The sequence below is a fragment of the Tympanuchus pallidicinctus genome, unplaced genomic scaffold (assembly GCF_026119805.1).
Source record: "Tympanuchus pallidicinctus isolate F22 unplaced genomic scaffold, pur_lepc_1.0 scaffold1, whole genome shotgun sequence".
Classification (NCBI taxonomy): Eukaryota; Metazoa; Chordata; class Aves; order Galliformes; family Phasianidae; genus Tympanuchus; species Tympanuchus pallidicinctus.
The window spans coordinates 70,015,127-70,034,540 of record NW_026294618.1 but is presented as its reverse complement, the minus strand read 5'-3'; the positions used below and the strand labels follow the sequence as shown (position 1 = coordinate 70,034,540).

The 19,414-nt window shown below is 41.8% G+C and overlaps 2 protein-coding genes across 5 annotated transcripts in view; one reads left to right on the top strand and one right to left on the bottom strand.

Annotated features, from left to right (window-relative positions):
* RAB4A (RAB4A, member RAS oncogene family) overlaps positions 1-13,627 on the top strand; it is a 28,260-nt gene extending 14,633 nt beyond the window's left edge. For 2 of the 4 annotated variants that reach the window (XM_052684596.1, XM_052684614.1), the window contains 2 exons: positions 1,004-1,164; positions 2,507-7,084. In XM_052684596.1, coding sequence (XP_052540556.1) covers positions 1,004-1,119 — 116 coding nt within the window. In that variant the 3' untranslated portion in view covers positions 1,120-1,164; positions 2,507-7,084. Of the gene's footprint in view, positions 1-1,003; positions 1,165-2,506; positions 7,085-12,427 lie in introns of those variants that run through there. The other 2 variants (XR_008207175.1, XR_008207174.1) reach the window with 2 other exon arrangements.
* CCSAP (centriole, cilia and spindle associated protein) lies at positions 8,095-19,169 on the bottom strand. Its single transcript, XM_052684582.1, has 3 exons — positions 18,811-19,169; positions 13,621-13,928; positions 8,095-10,679 (listed from the first exon to the last, which is right to left on the bottom strand). The coding sequence occupies exons 1-3, from the start codon at positions 19,088-19,090 to the stop codon at positions 10,506-10,508; spliced, it is 762 nt and encodes a 253-aa protein (XP_052540542.1). The 5' UTR covers positions 19,091-19,169; the 3' UTR covers positions 8,095-10,505.
* Positions 19,170-19,414: the final 245 nt, after the last annotated feature.

The window sequence follows — 19,414 nt, the reverse complement described above, 5'->3', positions numbered from 1 at the left end:
AGATGTTCTGGATGATTCTGTGTGGATTTGAGCGTGCCAGGTAGAGCAAAATAATCACTTCCATCAGCCTGCTGGCCACAGTCATGCTGTAACAGCCCTGTGCATTATTTACCCTTTGTCACAAGTGCATGCTGTATCTCGTGGTCACTTTGTCTGTTAAGATCCCTGGTTCTTTTTTTGCAGAGTTGCTACCTAAGTGGTTGGAAGTAGTACAGGTCCCAGGCCTGTACCTGTGCTTGGCCTTGTTCTGTCACAGATAAAAGGCTCTGTGTGTGTAGTTGTTGAATTTCACAAGATTCCTGCTGTCCTCTAGCTTACCCATGGTATTTTCTGAATAGTAGCCCTACCCTCAGCTGGTGTCACGCGCAGCATGTTGTCATCTCCTAACTCACAGAGGGACTAGATATATGCAGTGAACCTGAAGAACTCATCTGAATTATTCAGGGGTACTTTTTATTTTAACTAGTTGTTTCTAATTTTGGCCACTTCTCCTTGGATCTGTAGGGAAATTTCTGAAGGCATAGGGTGTGGAGCAAACCAGTTACAACAGTGGACAACAGAAGCAGGGAAGGCTGAAGCCATTTCTTCTTGGGCAGTGCTTTGTGGACTCTGAGATTGATCCATTTTTGTTTGGCTTGGTGCATTTGCAGTGCTTCTTTCCTTACAAAGTAGAATCTGAAAGCATGTGTCTCAACATGAAACAGTATTTGCAGAGCACATTTTGGGTATTTCCTTTTTAAGAAGTAGTTAGTGGAAAAACACTTACTGTTGCAGCCTAGCTCAGCAATGAGCTGCTTTGTCATTATCATTAAGGACCCACAGCTGAAATTACAGGATAAAATGGTATAGTTTTGAAGTTGCCTAAAAATAAACAGAATTGCATTAGATCTCTCCATAACCAGAGCAGAGTGCCATTACATATTTGTTTCTGATACTGTCATTTAAATTGGTATGTATTATTTGCAAGTAATCTATCTCCTGTGACCATGTTGTTTCTTTTCAGGAGAATTAGATCCAGAAAGAATGGGCTCAGGTATACAGTATGGAGATGCTGCCTTGAGACAGCTGAGGTCACCACGAAGAGCACAAGCACAAAGTGCTCAGGAATGTGGGTGTTAAAGAAGCAAAACACAAAATCCAAAATACTTACTTCAGATACAGAAGGTAAGATGACAGAAATCTTGGAGCGTTTCATAAGTTACCATATTTGAGAAATATGCCGTATCAAGTGCTTGGCTTTTTCACAGCCTGCAAAGCACTGTGGAATCTAGTGAAATAATGCACAGTAGAATTAATTTCTTTGTTGTTTGTTTCTGTACTTCTATTGTCTGTCCACCAAAGCACAAGCAGTGCTCCTTCTGAAATATTGATGAATTTTTACTGAGTAATACTGTGGATAACACTTTGGAATTCAGTATCTCTGAAATGCATTAAAGTTCAAGTAGTTATCTAATGCACTGTAGGAAAAAATTGATAATTTCCATAGTATAATGAACAAATGTTATTAGAAACAAGAATTTATAAAATGTATGGGGCATTATCTTATCCAAAACTCTTATATAGCTTTTTTTTTTTTTTTTTTTTAAATGCAATCTCACTAAATATTGAGACTGGAAAATGAAAGATAATACTGGATTTCAGACTTCCACTGACATCTGGGCCTAAAACTGGCCCAGAGTGATTCTGATTCCTGTCTACCTCAAGTGGAAATATCAACTGTGGAACAGCAATATTTGCTGCTTAGGCAGTGTTGTTATCAACAGCATCTCCTCTTGGGCTACTGCAGCCTGTGGTGTAGGTGTAGTGCCCTAGAGATGCTGAACAGAGCAAAGGAATAATCTGTTCCTCACTTCAGCATAATAGAGGAAGAGGGCTGAAAGATGTAAAGCCTGATCCCAAGAAGAGTTTGATGGTTAGCCTTTCTTATAAAGAGTTGTTCTTAGATATGTTTCAATATTCAGGGATATTATTAAGGGCTGTTAGGGCAGCCCTGCCCCCCTCAGTCACTAAAGAAGGTAATTAAGAAATTGCTGTGTAATTAAGTTATTTTAACAACTTTCAGTCTTAGTTTCCTAACTTGAGGGCTGCAATATCAAATGAAACTATTACTGGAAGTATAGTTACTACATATTTTTTGCCTGTTTCATTTTTATCAGTTTGGACAGTGTCCACCAGCATTATTCAGACTGCCAGCAGAAGCTTTGCAGAATGTTAAATAAAGCAGCGTTAAATTATATGTTCTCATATTTTGTTCTCTGTTCTGAGAGCTTAGCTCCCAATTAGATCTCAGAATTTTAAATAATGCATAAGAATCCTTGAACTGCTTTCCTGCCTTTTTTTCTCCTCATACAGCAGCTTTCTTCAACTGAAAAACTGCTATAAAAGGGCATTCATTTAGTCCAATTATATATGGCTCTACAGCTGTCTATTGATCTTTATTTCAGCAATTGAGTTTCCAAGATTGATCAGATGTAAATAAACAGTGGAGTTCTTGTGTATTTTTCAGCTGTCCATACAAATGGTGTTTGAAGAAATAAAGCTTGAAAGCTGTGCAGTTTTGAAAACCATCTTTCTGCTGTGTACAGCCAGAGCAGACCACTGCTGACAGAGAGGTGCATCATGTGGTGTGGAGCAGGAATGTTCATGTGGCACAAGCCTGCAAAGGGAACCTGCTGACTCAGTGGGAAGTGTTAAAGTAATACCTGTATGTAAACGTTTTCCATTACCTATTTTTATTTCACCTTTAGTTGAAAGCGTTACTATATACTGTAAATAATGTAACAGTAAATTTACAAAGCATGATATATATATATATATATATATGATGATAGAACATTGCACTACAACAGTTTAATATTTTATTTTTTTATTGTAGAAACTAAAAGTTAACTGAAGTAGACTTTGTCATGTTTGTTGCATAATAGTTTATATTTATGCCATGAATTATAAAACCACTGGCAGTGTCAGTGAGGGATGGCTGTTTTTCTCCCCCTACACTTCCCCCCCATTTCTTTTGCCACGTTCTGACAATTTGTTTCTGTGACTGGTTCTCAATATGGGGTTAGTTTTGGTTGCTTGCTTTGGGCAGTGCATCAAGTTGGAAAAGTCGTTTTTATTGAAGTTCACCTGTTTTAACAAAATTCTTGTATATCATCTTTTGAAGCACTTTTATCAAACTGTAAAAGTTCAGGAAAACATACTTATGTTGAGAACGTAAGTCTCTCAAATGGCTGTTAACTGATGTGGATTTTGAAACTTTTTTCTTGGTTCTGACGTTTTGTATAGCACTGGTGTCATGAAGATAGTATGTATGTGTGAACAGAATTGAGCATCTTCTGTGTGTTTTGTACATCTGGTGTTGGGCACGGGCTTCCGGAAACCTGTCACAGTAGGAGTTCTATTAACCTGTGATTGCTAACTAAGCAATCACCTGTAGGAAAATTGATTTCTGCTGAAATATGCCTTGTGAGGTACAAACTGAACCCAGGTTGGTTCTTCTAAAGTATCCCGAATGTATGATTTAGAATACTGGTATCTTAAACATTTATAAAATATAATTAGGAACTTGGATGGTAAAGGTAGACTTCAAAATCAGGAACTGAAGAGTCTGTCTTGCTGGAGTCCAACCTTTTGAACTTCTGGGGAAAATATGGTACGTAACGCTGTCAACATTGCTTCCAGAAGACTCACATGAGGGAAGAAAGAAAAAGATGCTGGTGATGTAGTTCATTTTTCCTGTGAAACTCATCGGGGAAACATCAGCCTTAGTGCTGACTTCATTTCTCATTCAAGCAATTCATACTTCCCTTCTGCCTTCTTATATGGCAAGAAGGAGATACGGGGTGAGGGCTAGGAGTTCTGTTGTCATTGCTCAGCTGGAGACAGAATAGACTGGCAGAGGGCTTAAGCGTGAGGACAGAACCATGAGTAGTATGTATGATCAGGTAAGAGATACGGCTTTCACGTTGTCAGATAAGGAGCTGTGGAAAGTGTTTCTGGAGCTATCTGAGCTCAAACTGTTGTCACAAGGGAAATGATAGTTCAGTTGTATGGATATAAATTGCTAGTGATGATTTTACTTAGTTCCTTATGTAATTAGAAATTGGAAGTCTTTTTGGAAATGCAAGCGAATGCAAGCAAACACAGAAAATAGTTTATCTCATCAGAAAACAGTATGAAAATTCCAAGGAAAAACATGCTTTATTTTCTATATCTGAGTATTTTTAAGGGACACTTGTCAGGTGCATATTTAAAAACTAAATCAGAAAACTGAACTGCTGCTGTGACTTAGAGGGCAGTTAAAGCACACAAGCGAACCAAGGATGATACAGAGAAGACGGTATTCCATCTTTCATGGAGTTAGAATTGTGTGGAAAAAATAATTGTCCTGACATTTTTGTTTCAAATGGATGTTTGTCTTAAAATGATATACCTTGGCCATCTCTGAAATAAAAATATGAAATAATTAACCCTAGACTTTTCCAGTACACAGTAAGTTTTTAAAAGACTGTAGAGTCTGAAGTCTTGTTAGAGCTTTCTGCTGTGTCCTGTGTTATTTAGGATTTAGATTTGTTGCATAACTAATAATAATTCTTCCTAAGGCATATTCTCTTCTTGATAAAATTCAGTGTTTTGTTGTTTTTTTTCTTTGTGAGGCGTCTTAATTCTGCATTTACAGGGACATAAAAGAAAGAACTCTGAATAGACCTTACCTGTCAGTCATAATAACTTAATTTGGCTTCCACTACTCCAAAACCAGACGGAGGTACCAAAAGCAGTCCCTTGAAGTAGAGGTTAGATGCAGTTAGCTTCTCTACCAGTCCAAACGTCCTGTTGTTCAACTGTGATGTTTTGCCATCCTCCTGAACTCTAGCAAAAATGCAGAGTGAAGGGGAATGTGTCAGTTCTGAAACACCAAATCATTACTGAAATGCTGGAAAAAATAATAGAGGAATCCATTTCCCCTTCATCTAATCAGATTTCTTGGTACACTGATAAAGTGAAGGCTGAGCACTTACCAGTTCTGACATAGCACAGAGCTAAAGGTCTCCCCCTCTGTCACTTAAAGTGGTTGAAGGCAGGAGTTGGCACTTGATTAAAACTTACTTTTATTATTATGCTAGCAGTTTGAAGAATAAGGGAAGTGGTTCTGTTGCTTCTGAATAGTCCCCTAACGAAAGAAACGTGGACTTTAAAGTGTGGTTGGTTTTTCCTGACTTTTAAAAAAATACATTTTCTATTCCTTTTTCCTTTATGTACAAATTGGCTCTCTGTTTTATACTGGTTCATATGGTTAAGCAGCAGGAAGCAGTTTCATTGTTTGGTAACAACTTGTCTTATGCTGTCTCCTTCCCAGGATGAAGGAAAAAATACTTGCATTATAATCAGTTGACATGTTTTTACTATTTCTTTCAATACCTGTTCCTGCTACCTTAGTGCAACTTAACCAGGTTAATGTTTTGTAGTCTTGCACCCCATGCTGCATCTCATTGACATTTTGAAAAGAAACCTTCTAAAATGGCAATTCCAGAGGGCAATACTTGGGAAGCAATACTATAAGCAACAGTTTACTAGTTGTTCACTAGTTCTCCTCTGAGAATTTATTTCTAAAAATAAACATTATGCCCATAACAGCTGTGGAATCAATTTCAAGCTTTAATAAACCTAGCTCATGAAAATATTAAGTGATATATATGTTCAACTGCATATGACTTTTAGTGTAAAATTAATTTACCAAAGCAAAATGGCTTAATTTTATGTGAACTAATTCCAGGCAGCCATATCCTAGGATTTACTGAATACAGAGTTTCAACTTTTCCAGTCCCTCAGAAGATCTAAATGTCCTATTAAAATCTGTTTTGCCTTTCAGTGAGGCTACTGGCTTATATTCCATTTCAAGCTTGTATCTAACAAGAAATAAAGAGTCTTTCTTAATTTTTCTAGGGGTGCTACAGCATATTCTATTTATTTGTACTACAGCTACATGAATGAAGTCCCCAAGACAAACTGTTAGATAGTCAGGAAAAGAATATTTCGGCTGAATTTATAGTGGAGTTGGTGTTTGGGAAAGTACCAGCAGGTATGAGACTGGAGTACTGCTGGAGTGTATTTCACAGCAACAGAGCGAGGAAGTCACTGTCCCTGCTGGCACTAGATTCCCCCAGGCCTCCCACTGCCCAGGCAGGCCCCTGCCCTGGCACCCTGCTGCTTCCCCCCTGGGTTAGAGAGGAAGCAACTGCAAGGTGTGTTTTCAGTAGCACATCCTGAAGGAGGTCAGGGCTATGAAGCTGCATCCAGTTGCCTTGTACTTCGCTTGTCTGTCTTCTTGCTTCAGATCACTAAACAGTGATGTCCCTAGAGCTCCTGGAATGCCTTATTTCAGAAGTGAGAAATGCTTTTTTAAAAGCTATGAGAAGATGTTTATACAACTTGAATCCTGTATTTGCTCTTAGAACTTTTCCAGACTAACAGGCAACTCAGGTTGAGAGCACAGCTGACCTCTCTGTAAGGAAAAGGTATTAAGAATTTGAGAGAGTACTACAGGCAGAACACAAATTCAGCTCTCAGACTGACATACTTGTGAAGAATGGTGTTGGGTAAAGAGTTGCATTAGTCACTTTTCTCATAGGGAGGGCATAGAACCAGAAACCATAGTTTGTGCACAGTCTGTGGGAACCCTCTAACAGCTGAGAGCCAAAAAATAACAGTATAAGCAGCCAGGAGACGGTCACTCATTTTATTCACATATACAAATTGACACCACACTATTAAATATAGACAATACAGAAGCATTAAAAACAAGTACTATTAAAAACCTTAAAAAAAAACACACCACATATTACTTCAAGCTTAGATGCTGTTTCCCCTATATTTTTTTTAAAGTGAATCCAGTGCTAACAGGAGCTGAGGCAGCTTCCCATTCTCTTCTACCCCTAATTTTATAGGTGCTATTGTCAAGGTGTTAAGTCAGGCTCTACATATGGCTTTGCTGCTGAGTGCAGAAAGTGAAGGTAAGTTGGCACATGCAGGTTTACTGGACAGCTCCTCAGATTGCTAGCTTTTGGTCCTCATGGTTAAAGAAAAAGAGAGAGAGTCAGAGACCTTTGTAATTCAGTTGCATGTTAAAAAGTTAGAAGGGCAGATATGTTTCCCCACATAGTGAAACTTGATTAATATGCATTAATCTTTGATAGAATTATTTACCAGAAATTCAGGTCTGTTCCTAACAGTTAAGTTTGGATCTAAATTAAATATCACCCTGACTATTTCAGACTTCCAGTAAAGAAATCTGGAGTTCATAGCTGCAAAGAGTGTGACAGCATTGAGTGAACAAGCATGCTACCGTACTTCACAGGGACACTCATATGCAGTTTTCATTGCAACATTTCACATTGTAAACACTAATCTCTACAACACTACAGTTAAATTGCAGCATTACACATTGTGCAGGTCTCATTTCATTTAGCTAAGTGCTTTCAGAAACTGAAAGGAGTAAACTTTCATGAAGACTGGACAACTGTGTATTAGCCATGTTCTTACAAAGTTTTACTTGTACAACAGGTGGGACAAGTTTTCATCACTTGACTGAATTCAACAGTCTGTTGCAAGACAAGTCAGAACTTTCTTAATTGATATTGTAAACATTCACTAAGTTTTCCACTTTTGAGCAAGTTAAATTTAATGCAAAACAGGCTATTCTATCAATCTATGAAATGCAGCTACAGCTTCTGTGTTTTAAAAAAAGACTCCATCAAATTTCATGTCAAAACACAAAAGTGACTTTCCAGACTCTGGCCTGGCATATCAAATACTCTGCATACACAACTTGGAGTGATCAGGACTATACTGTTTCACGCAGTCTAAGCAAGCCTCCTAGTTTTTTTCTTTCAAAAAAGGCAAATACCAAATGTAAGAAAGCTACCTACTCAGCAGAATAATTTGCCCCTCACTTCAGGCATTATGTTTCTTAATTAAGATAGTAGCAACATAGCAATCAAGATTATTTTCAGCTATAGACCATTTGAAAAAGCGTGGCTCACATAACCCAATTACTGCCACTACTGTCTAACAATTTTTTATTTATTTATTTATTTATTGCTGGGGAACAGCTCTTATCTAGACAAGGATAAAAACGAGTATTTCCTCAGTACACAGCTGTCCAGATGGTGTTGAACATATTTCTAATGTTCTGCAGATCATGACCAAGTTGGAGACTTCTCAGGCTTGGTACCCAGTATCCAAGGCAGAAAACTGTTAAAACCTTGCAACTGAAATCTAATAGGAAATGCAGCTTATCCAAGAATGAGTACTTAAGGCAGGATTATTGGCTCACCCCATTCTCAGTGGGAACTCTAGAAACTGGCATGGAAAGTAGGGCAAGACGAGTCCCACCAAGGAACCTGCTTAATGCAACAAAATGCAGAGGGCACATAGTTCATCTGCCAGTTACACAGAGTCCACAGAGACAAAGGTGTGTATGTATGTGGTGTTCCACACAACAAGGCTGTTAGGTACTACTGAGTGCTTTGATACTGTTCAAAACTAGAGTGGATTTCTGAACTGAAACAGCATCAAAGCAGCTTAAATAGCTGCTGTAAATATGTTTTAAATAGGAAAAATTGTATACAAAGAAATAAAAATCTCATGTGGAATAAGAACATCCTGTTGGATAATTTCACCTCAGTTTGGAATGCTGTTTTGAAATTTTAGGAAGTTCTAAACTGTGCTTTGCTGAGAAGTTGGAATAGTCATTCTTCATGGATCAGACAACCATACTTTCTGAGATTTAAAAGTGCAAGATCTCTGGTAGGCATCCTGAACGTGAGCTGTTGGGATTTTTAAAGTAAGTTATATGCTTGAAAAATCAGGTTATAATTTCACAGACTCTAAAACTTCTTATTAAAGGTTTATTTAATCTTAATTTCCATCTGACTGATATAAGATTAGAAGGCAACAATACTTTGTCTTCCCACAGTTACTTGAAGATCAACAATCAGACTTCACTAAGCATTTTAACTGTCCCTGTTGCAGCAGGGGTTCTAGTCCTGCTGACTCAATGAGATTGGGTAGTGAAGCACAGGCTTCTGCTGCAGCAGTGTTAAGTGTGCTTCCTGTGAGAAAGGGTCTTGTCTGTAAAAAGCAAGCTTCAAAACTGTTAAAGCAAGGTAAACAACATATATAACAAACACAGCACATCTGAACTAAACTTGAAGTTCATAACCATAGTCACCTGCCTAAAGCTCAATTTTCAGACAAATCATTCATAGCAGATGGAGTTTAAAAAAGATCACTGTGGGTTTGACAGACAGTGTATGTAAAAGAAAGACCTACAAAGTGAAAGCATCCAAACTCCATTATGTACTCTACTGCAGGATACCATCTCCTTCCTCCCCTCGCTCTCACCCCCCCTTATTGAGGAGTTATGCACCAACCTTGAGGCAGAAGGCTAAGGCTCCTCTACTTCATCTAAATTTTATCAAAAATGGTTTAAGTTAAAAGCCTCTAATTTAGCACACTCATACAGTACCACCAAATGGAATACATATTGCAGTCTAACCCCACTGAGCATAGATAGATATTCATAATAAAAAATAGACTTCACTAAACAGAAGCCAGCCTGCTCTGATAAACCAGCATTTACATGATTAAGCACAGAATAAGTGTGACCACAAGCTCAGTACAGTGGTGCCAAGTTGATACTCATAGAACAAGCAGCTGCTTTTTGAGCAGCAGCTGTCAGATGATGATTGTCGTTATCAGTTATTCAGTGCAACAGGTACAGCAACAGCACAATAATTCTGTAGCTGTTTCTTGCTCTGAAAGTTAGTATTTTATTACAGATAACCTTGAAAGCAGCAATGAAAATTAAGAATCAGCAGATGTACTAATTTTTTTTGAAGCTTCTGTATGCAGACAATACTTGGCATTTGTCTGTCTGAAGCATCCACACCCAATAGTGCTGCTTACCACACCCACTTGCCTTTCTGTTGCCCATTTTAATATATTTATTTTGGTACAAGTATTGACTTAATAAAATAAATGCAAAGGCACCTCCATCACACCTTTCAAGTTCCCCCTCCCTTCCCTCTCCTCCTCCTATTCCCTCCCCCCAGCACCACCTCCTTGTGGTTTGGAGGACTTTAGATCTTTTAAAAGTAAGGGGCAGATTATTCACAACCAATATCAATAAAATAAGAGTTTGTTCTCATTGCCAGTATGCAAAGCCCCCCTCCCCCCTCAAAACAAGTCAATTGAAACTCATTAGAAAGATTCCCAAAAGGGGAATTGTTTAAAAATTTGGGTAGCTATATTTAAAAGCCTCTTCAAATGTTATGGCTCCAACTAGACACCCCACTGTGAGGTAGGTAGCCAAGATAAAAATACTTTAACAAATATTTTAACAGCTGGAAACTCCCTATAAAAACCTTGCATAAATGGTTTGGTTCCTTGCACCAGTGTCCTGATATGCATAACTTCTTGTGAAGATGCCCAAGTTGAATCCAAATTCACCGAGCTCTGGCCGAGTAGCATCTCATGTACTCTGTCATCCAGGGGTTATCTGGTGGGGAAGGCTTTATCCGCCAAGCTTTCTCTGCCTCTGCTGATCGTACCCGCCGCTGTGAAAGCTTCCTTTTCTCCACTTGTCTCCTGTTCTTTGCTCGTAGAGCAGATTCGTGAATCTAGAAGATCAGAGTTAGCATTACAAGCAGGAAAATGGACTAGGAACCTCACAGCAAAGTCAAGGGTCACCTCCGCTTCATCCCTACCCCCAGTGTGAAGAAACAGTTTGCTACCAAAACCCCTACCTCTGGAATTTGCATCACTATCCAAAAGTCATGTGCATTTCCATTAAATAAATGCCTCAAATTCTATTCTGCATTTTTCTGATTCTGTGCTGCTAAGTATGTAAACATTCAAAATGTTTGTCTTAATCTTACTCTGACATTCAATAACCTGCTTTCTCATCTTGCTACTGTTTAGAATTCTTAATTATCCTTCAGTACACCCAAGCAACCCTTAACAATCTAAGCTCAGTACTATGATCAGTTGTTATAGACTCCCTATAAGGCACTTAAGAGCTTCTTAATCTTCAGAACATGCCACAGAAATACATGTTTTTGTGTTAAGAAATTATATAAATTTCCTTAACTATGGTCTCAAGAGCCAACCTCTATGCTTGCTGATTTCTATCACAAGATTTTAAGATCTCCCATGTCAGATAAGAGTAACAACTTGAAAATATTCAGGAAAAGTAACCTAACCAGGCAGTAAGCAGACCTTCGTTACAGAAGCATCACTAGTGGCAGTGCTGCCTGCATGGCTGAGATAACTGGAAGTGTTTCAGAGGAGTCGTTCCATTCACTACAATCCAGAGACCTGATCTTTAGAGTTCTGTACCCTTCTTTCTAGTACAAGTAATAGTAAAAGTCTTTCAAAGCATCAGTTAATGCTCAAGTTGGACATCAACATATGTTAGGCTTCAGCAAAGCATCAGTCAGCCATTACCACCACTGACCTAAGCTTATTGATCCAGTAACAGCACCCATTACCAGGATGAGCAGCTTGTTTCAAAAGCTACAGGACCCATTCTCATTTCCTTAAGAGGAGAGCCATCCAGAAAGGAAAAAAAGACTACACTTGAAATCCCTTCCAGAACAGCCCATTGGAAGTCAGGCTTCAGATGTCTTGGGTCATAGATTCAGGTTCTGCATTACTAGTATGACAAGGACAAGATGCTGGAAAGAGTGAATCAGTGTATCTTACCAGGAGAGTTCTAGAACTGAAAAGATCAGTTTTAGCACTCCAAACTTATCATTTCTTGTTAAATAAGGAAATGACATTTTAGAACCTAATTCTTTTGTTGCCCATGGCCACGTGAATTTTACATGTGCTGTTGTGCTAATATTTACATCAGCCCTGCAGTCCATCAGACACTGACAGCCTGCTCTGCTACCAAAGCTCCCCACTGGCAACATGCTGAAACAGCCTGCTGGACAACTGAGCAGTGAAACACTGGGGCTCCTATTCCTGAAGACTGCTGCAGGAAGAGTTGCTTATTCACAGCCCAGCGCTATACCCATGTTTATCTACCTGCCTGTTTTGGGATGCTTGGTGCTAATTGCCTGCTGCTTTTCTCTTGTTCAGAATGCAGAAATACGTTTTGAACTGCCAGTTTTGCTGGTAGCACTGAAATACTCAGAAACAAGATAGCCAAGCATTAATCAGATTTTTAAAGTATTAGTAAAACGCAGAGAGTTCAAGACAAATAAACAGTTAAAAGTTACTCAGGTTGGACATGCCAAGCATCTTTAGTATTAAATGAAGTTACAGCAGTAAACCTAATGACAGTACTGTACTGTCAGACCTGTCAACAGCTGAAGTATACTTCTCTGCTTTCCTCTGCTTCTCCCTCCATACCTAACCCAAGTTCTTGACTGCCATACAAAGATGTTAACTTCAATGACAGCTGCATTAGCAAGGACTACAGATCACAGCTCTAACCCTGAAGCACACTCTACTAGAAAATGCTGATACCTGCTGTGACCAGTATGAATGCACATGTATGGGAACTGCTGAGTCACGGCCTGAACCTCTGATTGATCACCTGAGGCGAGCCATGGGTCAGCCAGAGGAGCACAGCTGAAGGCAATTCACCTGTGCTGCAGGAAGGGGTGCAGCCAGGCTTCACCCCTCCTTGACCTATTTAAGAGCTGGCTACCAGTGGGGAAGGATCTCATCTGGAGACCACCAATACTGGTGTTTTGTAAGTGAGCCCAGGATACAGGTAAGCTTTCTATCTATCCTCTTATCATTATCTGCTTTGCCAAACTCTCTAGTTTATTTCATAATTATAACATCTTAATATTCATTGATTATACAGCACATAACCAGTACTCAACCTAGAAGTGGCATCAATCACCTTTCATCCCATACCTGTCCTTTTCTCATGGCACTGTTTATCACAGCTGTGGGCAGATGTGTTCCTGCCTGATGAAACCTCCATTTCCTAGAGGTAGAAGGGTTCTATGCATCCTAGAAGTTCTGTGCATTCAGTCCTCCATTGTATTCTTGTACCTACAGGCCTTTAATGTGGCAACTACTATTTCATTTTGATGAGGAGAAAGGAAAGCCATTTCTGTTTCTTCAAAACATCTTATTTGCTGTTTTTTCCAAGAAAACGCTCTGTTACAGACCCAACTGGATATGATGGAAAACTGCCCATCCCTGGGAAACCCTTCGGAAGATTCTGCAGCACCCCGAACTAGGCATGCAGACATGGGTTTTGATACTTTGAAGGCCTTTTCACACATGAAAACACCACAGCCTAGAAGGGCTATCTGAAGGAATTCATGTACAGTCTCAATCACAACTAAACCTGTAACAATGACACCAGTTCAAAGGAACTGAGTGGAATAAGCCCCTAACTTCATTCTGGCACAAGTGCAAGCTAGTATTTGTAAGACACTATCACTACAGCAAAACAGAGGCTGCTGAAAGTCTTTACAGTTCCCCACACGATCACAAATAAAAGAACCTCTGAAAAGTTTTTATCTAGATATTAGCAATGTCTTTTCCAGGCACTAAGTCAGTTCTCTCACTTAAAAAGCAGCTTTTACTTACTTCATTCACTGAAGCAGAAGCACAGACATTGTGAGTTTTCTGGCTTCCAGTATCTGTCTGTCTTTCTCCCCACCCATAGAGAGCAAATGGATGTTTATTCTCCTTTGGTCCATCTGTCTTTTGAGGACTTCTGGTTGATCTTCGATCATTACGACTGGACAAGGCACTTTGGCTTGGACGTCGTCCTGTACGGCTGGTTTTATCTGCATCCTTCGTGGAAGTTTTATCTGCTTCCTTTGTGGAAGTATGTTCTACAGTTTTGTCTTGCTCTTCTTTCTGATGCTTTTCTTGATCTTGTCTTTCTTTTTCTTTTTCTGAAAAAAAATTAAGTTCTGCTTTAAGTTTCAATGACAACATGATATTGTTTAATCTGCACCGCCCCTCTCAGTGCAGATCTCAAGATCTCTCAAGAAAACTGCTTTTTTTTTTTTTTTAAGAAGTCATTAATTCCTTAGCATTAGAGGCATGCCTTGCTTAAATGCTTTCACTCTTTAGCAACCAGTATTTTCAAGCCTGTCCCTCAATACATCAGCTGCCACATTTAAACACACCTTTCACTAGTGAGGCTACAGATGCCTAATAGCTCCAAGTAGTGCTGTACATGCAGTAAGATTGTTTCCAGTGCTCTCCTGTCTTCACTGTTTCATCCTTCTATCTTTCAGACAGCAAGCAGATGGACTGCTAAGTAGCAGGTAGATGCTGCCAGCCAGAGAATAATCTTTCATACTATAAGCTTTGACTGAAAGAAGTGATTCCTTTTCAAACTCCCTGATTATTCATACAGGCATCGATTGTTTGCGTGCAGAGGAAAGAGGAGTATGATGCCACTGGTTATGGAAAGATTCCTACACTGGTGTTGAATGAAATAATCTAGTTTAAGGCTTGCTTGCATATTGCAGTGTTGACCACAGACAATAACAAATTTTACTTAAGTACTGTCATTAAAAGCAGAAGGACTTGCCCATCTGTATGACACAACAAGGATCATTCATGCTAATTGCTTTGATTTAGCAAATCGCCTTCATGCATGAGCAATCTGACACTGCTTTAGTTTCATTACAGCATCCAGCCAGCTTTGCCAGAACAGACATAACCTACCTAGCACACTGATTACCAATCCAGTATTGCTTTTGATCCTTGCAGCACAGAGGTATTCCCTTGCAAAAGCTTATTACCCACAAGTTTCTCTATGCTGCCACTCCTAAGAGGGGACTGGTTTGGTCCTCCTTCTGCATATCACACCACTGGTTTGAGCACTGCAGTGATATTTCAGAAAGACACTGAAGGAAGGCATATTGTTGTTGAATCTGATAAGAGTGCTTTTGTTTTAGTATGTCAAATCTTGCCTTCAAGGAAAAACCTTCCATGTCTACAGCAGAACAGAGATGGCATTTAAAGCCTTCAAATTAAAGAAAAGAGGGGAATCTCCATGATTGCATTGGGAGCATAGCTTTAAGTTATTACTTCAAGGCAACAGACAAGCCTGGATACAGCTCGCTCAGATACAGTCCCAGCTGGTGCAGAAATGATGAAGCCAACTTGTCCCAAAATAGCTATAAAAGCATATGACTAAGTGGCATGCAGAATCTTGCACAGTCTTGCAGTAAATGCTGTATACCAGAGTATACTTTGGCATCTTACGTGCACCTGCTATTACAGCAGGTATTTTAATGAGCTCACTCCCACAGTTCACATATATAAAACTCAGAAGGTACAAGGTGGATGCTTTAAATTACAATTTATATCCAAGCTATTTTGCTAGGCACTCCTTGCAGCAAGGAGAAAAGCAGCAGTTATAGCAAGGGAGGAACCAAACCCAGCTACTCAGGAAGCCCAACTGTCAGCAAAATCTATCTCCTTCCCCCATAGTGTGCCAGCTCAGGCAGGCACTGCTAAATGCATGCTGCGAATAGAACAGGAAACTCAACTGACTTGCTGGGGCATTACAGGGATTAGCCAGCATAGGGAAAAAGCTAGGAACATTTAAAAACCGCATCATGGATGCTAAACAGAGCACACTGGACAGGAGGGGATTAAGTGCTTAGCAGCAGAACCAGGCTGCCAGGCCCACCCAACACAGCAGTAGAAAGCTCCTGCCCAGAAGAGGTCACTTGAGTCCTCCTGCATCACCCAACTTACATAACAGCTCCTCTCCAGTGGCCTGAAGAGGAGCTGATGGTGCTTTCTCCCCCTTCTAAAGCTGTGCATGCTCTACCAGGCTGATGAGACCTCCAAGGCAAAGGCTCTGCTGACTTGCTGGAGGTACCAACCTTCTGGTCAGATACACAAGTCTGAGAGGTCAGCGCTACTATCCTTACATAGAAGTGTTTGCCCCTTACTACCTCAGGTTTGGAAGCATTTTGTAACAAAGCAGGAAACACTGGGTCACCTTGACTGCTCCCAGTCATCTCGAGAGCTACCCTGTTCAAACACACCAGCTCCAAGAACAGGTACCAAACAAGCAGTCTCCTACACACCATGACAGCTTAAGCAGGTCCCAACTGCGCAGGTCTTCAAGGCCTGAAGAGGGGCACTAACTGACTACAGCTGGGCAGAAAATAGTTACTATTTACTACAGCTGAAACAGGCTGCAGCAGCATTGCTTCAAGATCAGTCTCATGTGAGGCACTGGCACAATATCTGAGTGACCAGCAACACAGCAGTTGAGTTGATTAGATTCACCAGCTGAAGAAAGTTGTACATAGCTTGACGTGACAGCAAAACTTGTTTCAACCCAAAAGACACTGAAGTATCCTTGAATCACTGTAAATTCCTGAACTGACACTGTTAGTCTTTTTCTCCACCATCAGCCACCACCCCCTGGGCAGCTGGGTCAGCAAGCATTCCTACAGCATCATGACAGATCAGGGAACAAGTTTGAGACTGGGTCTTCTACCCAGATGCACTAATCCAGTCTATTGTGTGGCAACTGTTTTGACACAAAGTTGTCACTGCTGTCATTTAAAACTTCTGTATAAAGTGCTATGAAGGCAAAAGTCATAATAAGGCTGGAAAGATCACCTAATCCTGGTTGTGTGTGCAACAGTATCATTTCACAAGGAGCAGGTTTGCTTGCAGTACTGCTGCCAAGAGCTCCTGTCATTCACTTACCAGACCATGGGGTTGACAGCTTTGAGTATGTGTCAACTAGACCAGTTGATTTCGGTCAGGATTTTACTGGATCATGTCCAGGCCCAAATGTATTCTACAGAGCAGTCCCATCCCATCCCCCCCCCAGGTGTGAAGAGCAAGAAGGAATTGAGCCAAAGTTGCCATTCAGTGTGCACCTTAATATCTTTCAGATACAGCAAGGAAAGGCAATCATCCTATTTGCCATCTAAGGAGTTCATAATAATGGTTAAAACCCCTGGTAATAATTTAGAGCAACATCACTAAGCCTTGAAGTTAAGCTGCAAAATAATAAAACCAGCTTTGTATATGGATAACAGAAGCTTTCAAGAACTGCTGTCAGTGCTCTTTCACAGGTCAGAAAAAAACAAAAAAAAAAAAACCAAAAAAAAAAAAACACCAAACAAACAGGTAATTGTTTCTTGAAGAAAAACACTGCATGTGTGATTTCAGTAATATTACTGCTGGCCAAGCACACTCCACCACAAACTCTTAGCAGAAATCTGGTTCCCTCCAGGAGAGAGAGAAGCATCAGTAGCCAGGTAACAACCCAACCAGGATGCTGCAGCATGTGGGTGGGTGTCAGATTCAGAAGACAAAAAACATCACTGACATTAACACACTCACTGCTCCCACAGCATTTCAGTGTAATTAAGTCCTTTCAGGAAAAAAAGCAGTCTAATAATGAAAGATTCATGGGGTGGTGGTTTGTATGTTATATCCTTTGTGCTTTTTAATTATGAAGTCACTGAACAAAAGGAAATAGCACCTTCATAATTGCTTAATACCGAGTCGCTTGCTTTCTGATTGTACAGTAAGCTGTCCATGAGTATACAATAAATTTCTACTTAATCCAGCTGCTAAAGCTGAATTGCTTTTAGATCTTCTGCTAAAGCTTTTAAAATGCCTGCAGAAAGTCACTCTGCAAAGACATGAAGATCAGATACAGGTTTTTCCCTCCCATAGTAAATGGGAAGAACCTCAGAAAGACTCAGGTAGTCTCTTACAGCAGCCACGAACCTTACTACTGCTGCCTAAAGCCTCCGCGTTGCTCAGGTCAGTACTGCTGGCTAGGATAAGCAAAGGTGAAGAGACATCCACACGTGCCAGAACCAGTCCACACACACCATTACTGACTACAGAATATGCTTATATGAGCATATCTGCAACTAACAACTTCTTACGTGCAGCTAAAGCAGACCTCAATGGAATCAAGCTACCAAGGAACTCCGGCCTGGTCTCATCCCAGTGAGCTGCTGCCATCACTGCATGGCTCTGGAGGGATGGAGTGTTTTACCCTGGCAGCCAGCATCTGTGTGTACCTCAGCTCCTTCAACTCAAATAGACCTTGTTCTTAAGAGCATCCCTAACCACTCCTGTCATCTTGGCATTTTCTCCCAACACTGAGGAGCTGTGTGTCAGCTCAACAGCATTTTAGCAGGCATATGACAGCCGGGTGGCACACAGGCCCACGCTGCTGTGAGGACTGCATCTCTACACTCACTCAGGGTTACTGACTCACTGCAAAACCAAGACCACAGAGCTCGAGTATCAGCAGGAACCCAGTGTTCAGCAAAGACAAAAGAATGTCACACGCAGGTCCAGGGAAGCAGTAACATTATGTGCCAGTCACTGGCACACAGCCTAGCTTGGTGCTGCCGCTTTCGCCAGAGAACCCGCTTATATAATTGCAGGGATGCTCTGCTCCCATGGCAACCGTTTACATAAGCGGCTGTGAGTCAGGATGAGTTACCACAACGCTCTTCTTTAAAGGGACGCCCAGCTTCTCAGCGTTGCGGGTCCCTGAGGTTCCACAGCCGCAGCTCACAGATAGGCTTCTCCCTGAGAAGCTCCCGGCCCAGATTTCTCTACAGCACACAGAGCAGGACGCGCAATACTCTCGCCCTATTCGCTGCACGCGGAACCCCAAGCAGCTCGCCCACACTGCGGCACCACCAGGGCCGGGCCTCCCCCGCCAGCCACGGCCACGCACCTGACCCGGCCGCGCCTTCCCAAGGAGGCACACAGCCACAGCCATCCCCGCCATCCCCTCGCTCCTACCGGGGCCGGCCCGTCCCGCCTCCGCCGCTTCCTCCTCCTGCGCGGGCGGAGGGCTGCCCGCTCCCGGCGGCGAGGGAGACCCGGCGGTGCTGCTGCCGCTGCCGCCGACGCTGTCCTGCTCCCAGCCGTCCCACAGCCAGGGCCGGTGCGCCTGCTCCAGGAGGCGGCGGCTGAGGCGGTAGCGCAGCAGTTCCAGGTAGCAGGCGCCGCACGACTCCCACTTGGGCTCCTTGAAGCGCTTCATGTACTCCGTCTTCACGCGCCGCGCCGGCACCACCATGGCGGGGCCGGGAGGGGAACGGGAGCGGAACAGACACGGAACGGCGCGTAGCGCTGCGCCGCAGGCCGAGCCCGCCCCTCCCGCTGCAACGTTTAAATCCAAACAGCGGCGCCCGGCCCCGCCCCTCCGGCCGCGCCAATCGCGGCGCGACGCCGCCGACACCCCCCGGAGCCTCCTCGCGTCTCCTGGCGACAGCGCCACCCAGTGGCGGGGTGTGCGCCGGGCCGGGCAGTGAGATTGAACGGCGCCCTGCTCCGACACAGGGGGGCACTGATGGCTTTCAGGAGCGCGGCGGGAGGCTCTCCTACTTTTAGGCAGCGGGCA

Excerpts from the sequence above, each read along its gene's own strand:
- CCSAP (XM_052684582.1), bottom strand. The coding sequence starts at position 19,090 with ATGGTGGTGCCGGCGCGGCGCGTGAAGACGGAGTACATGAAGCGCTTC. Across the intron at positions 13,929-18,810 it reads GGCGGGACGGGCCGGCCCCG|AAAAAGAAAGACAAGATCAA; the intron begins GTAGGAGCGAGG and ends TTTCAGAAAAAG. Across the intron at positions 10,680-13,620 it reads CTTCTGCTTCAGTGAATGAA|ATTCACGAATCTGCTCTACG; the intron begins GTAAGTAAAAGC and ends CTGATCTTCTAG.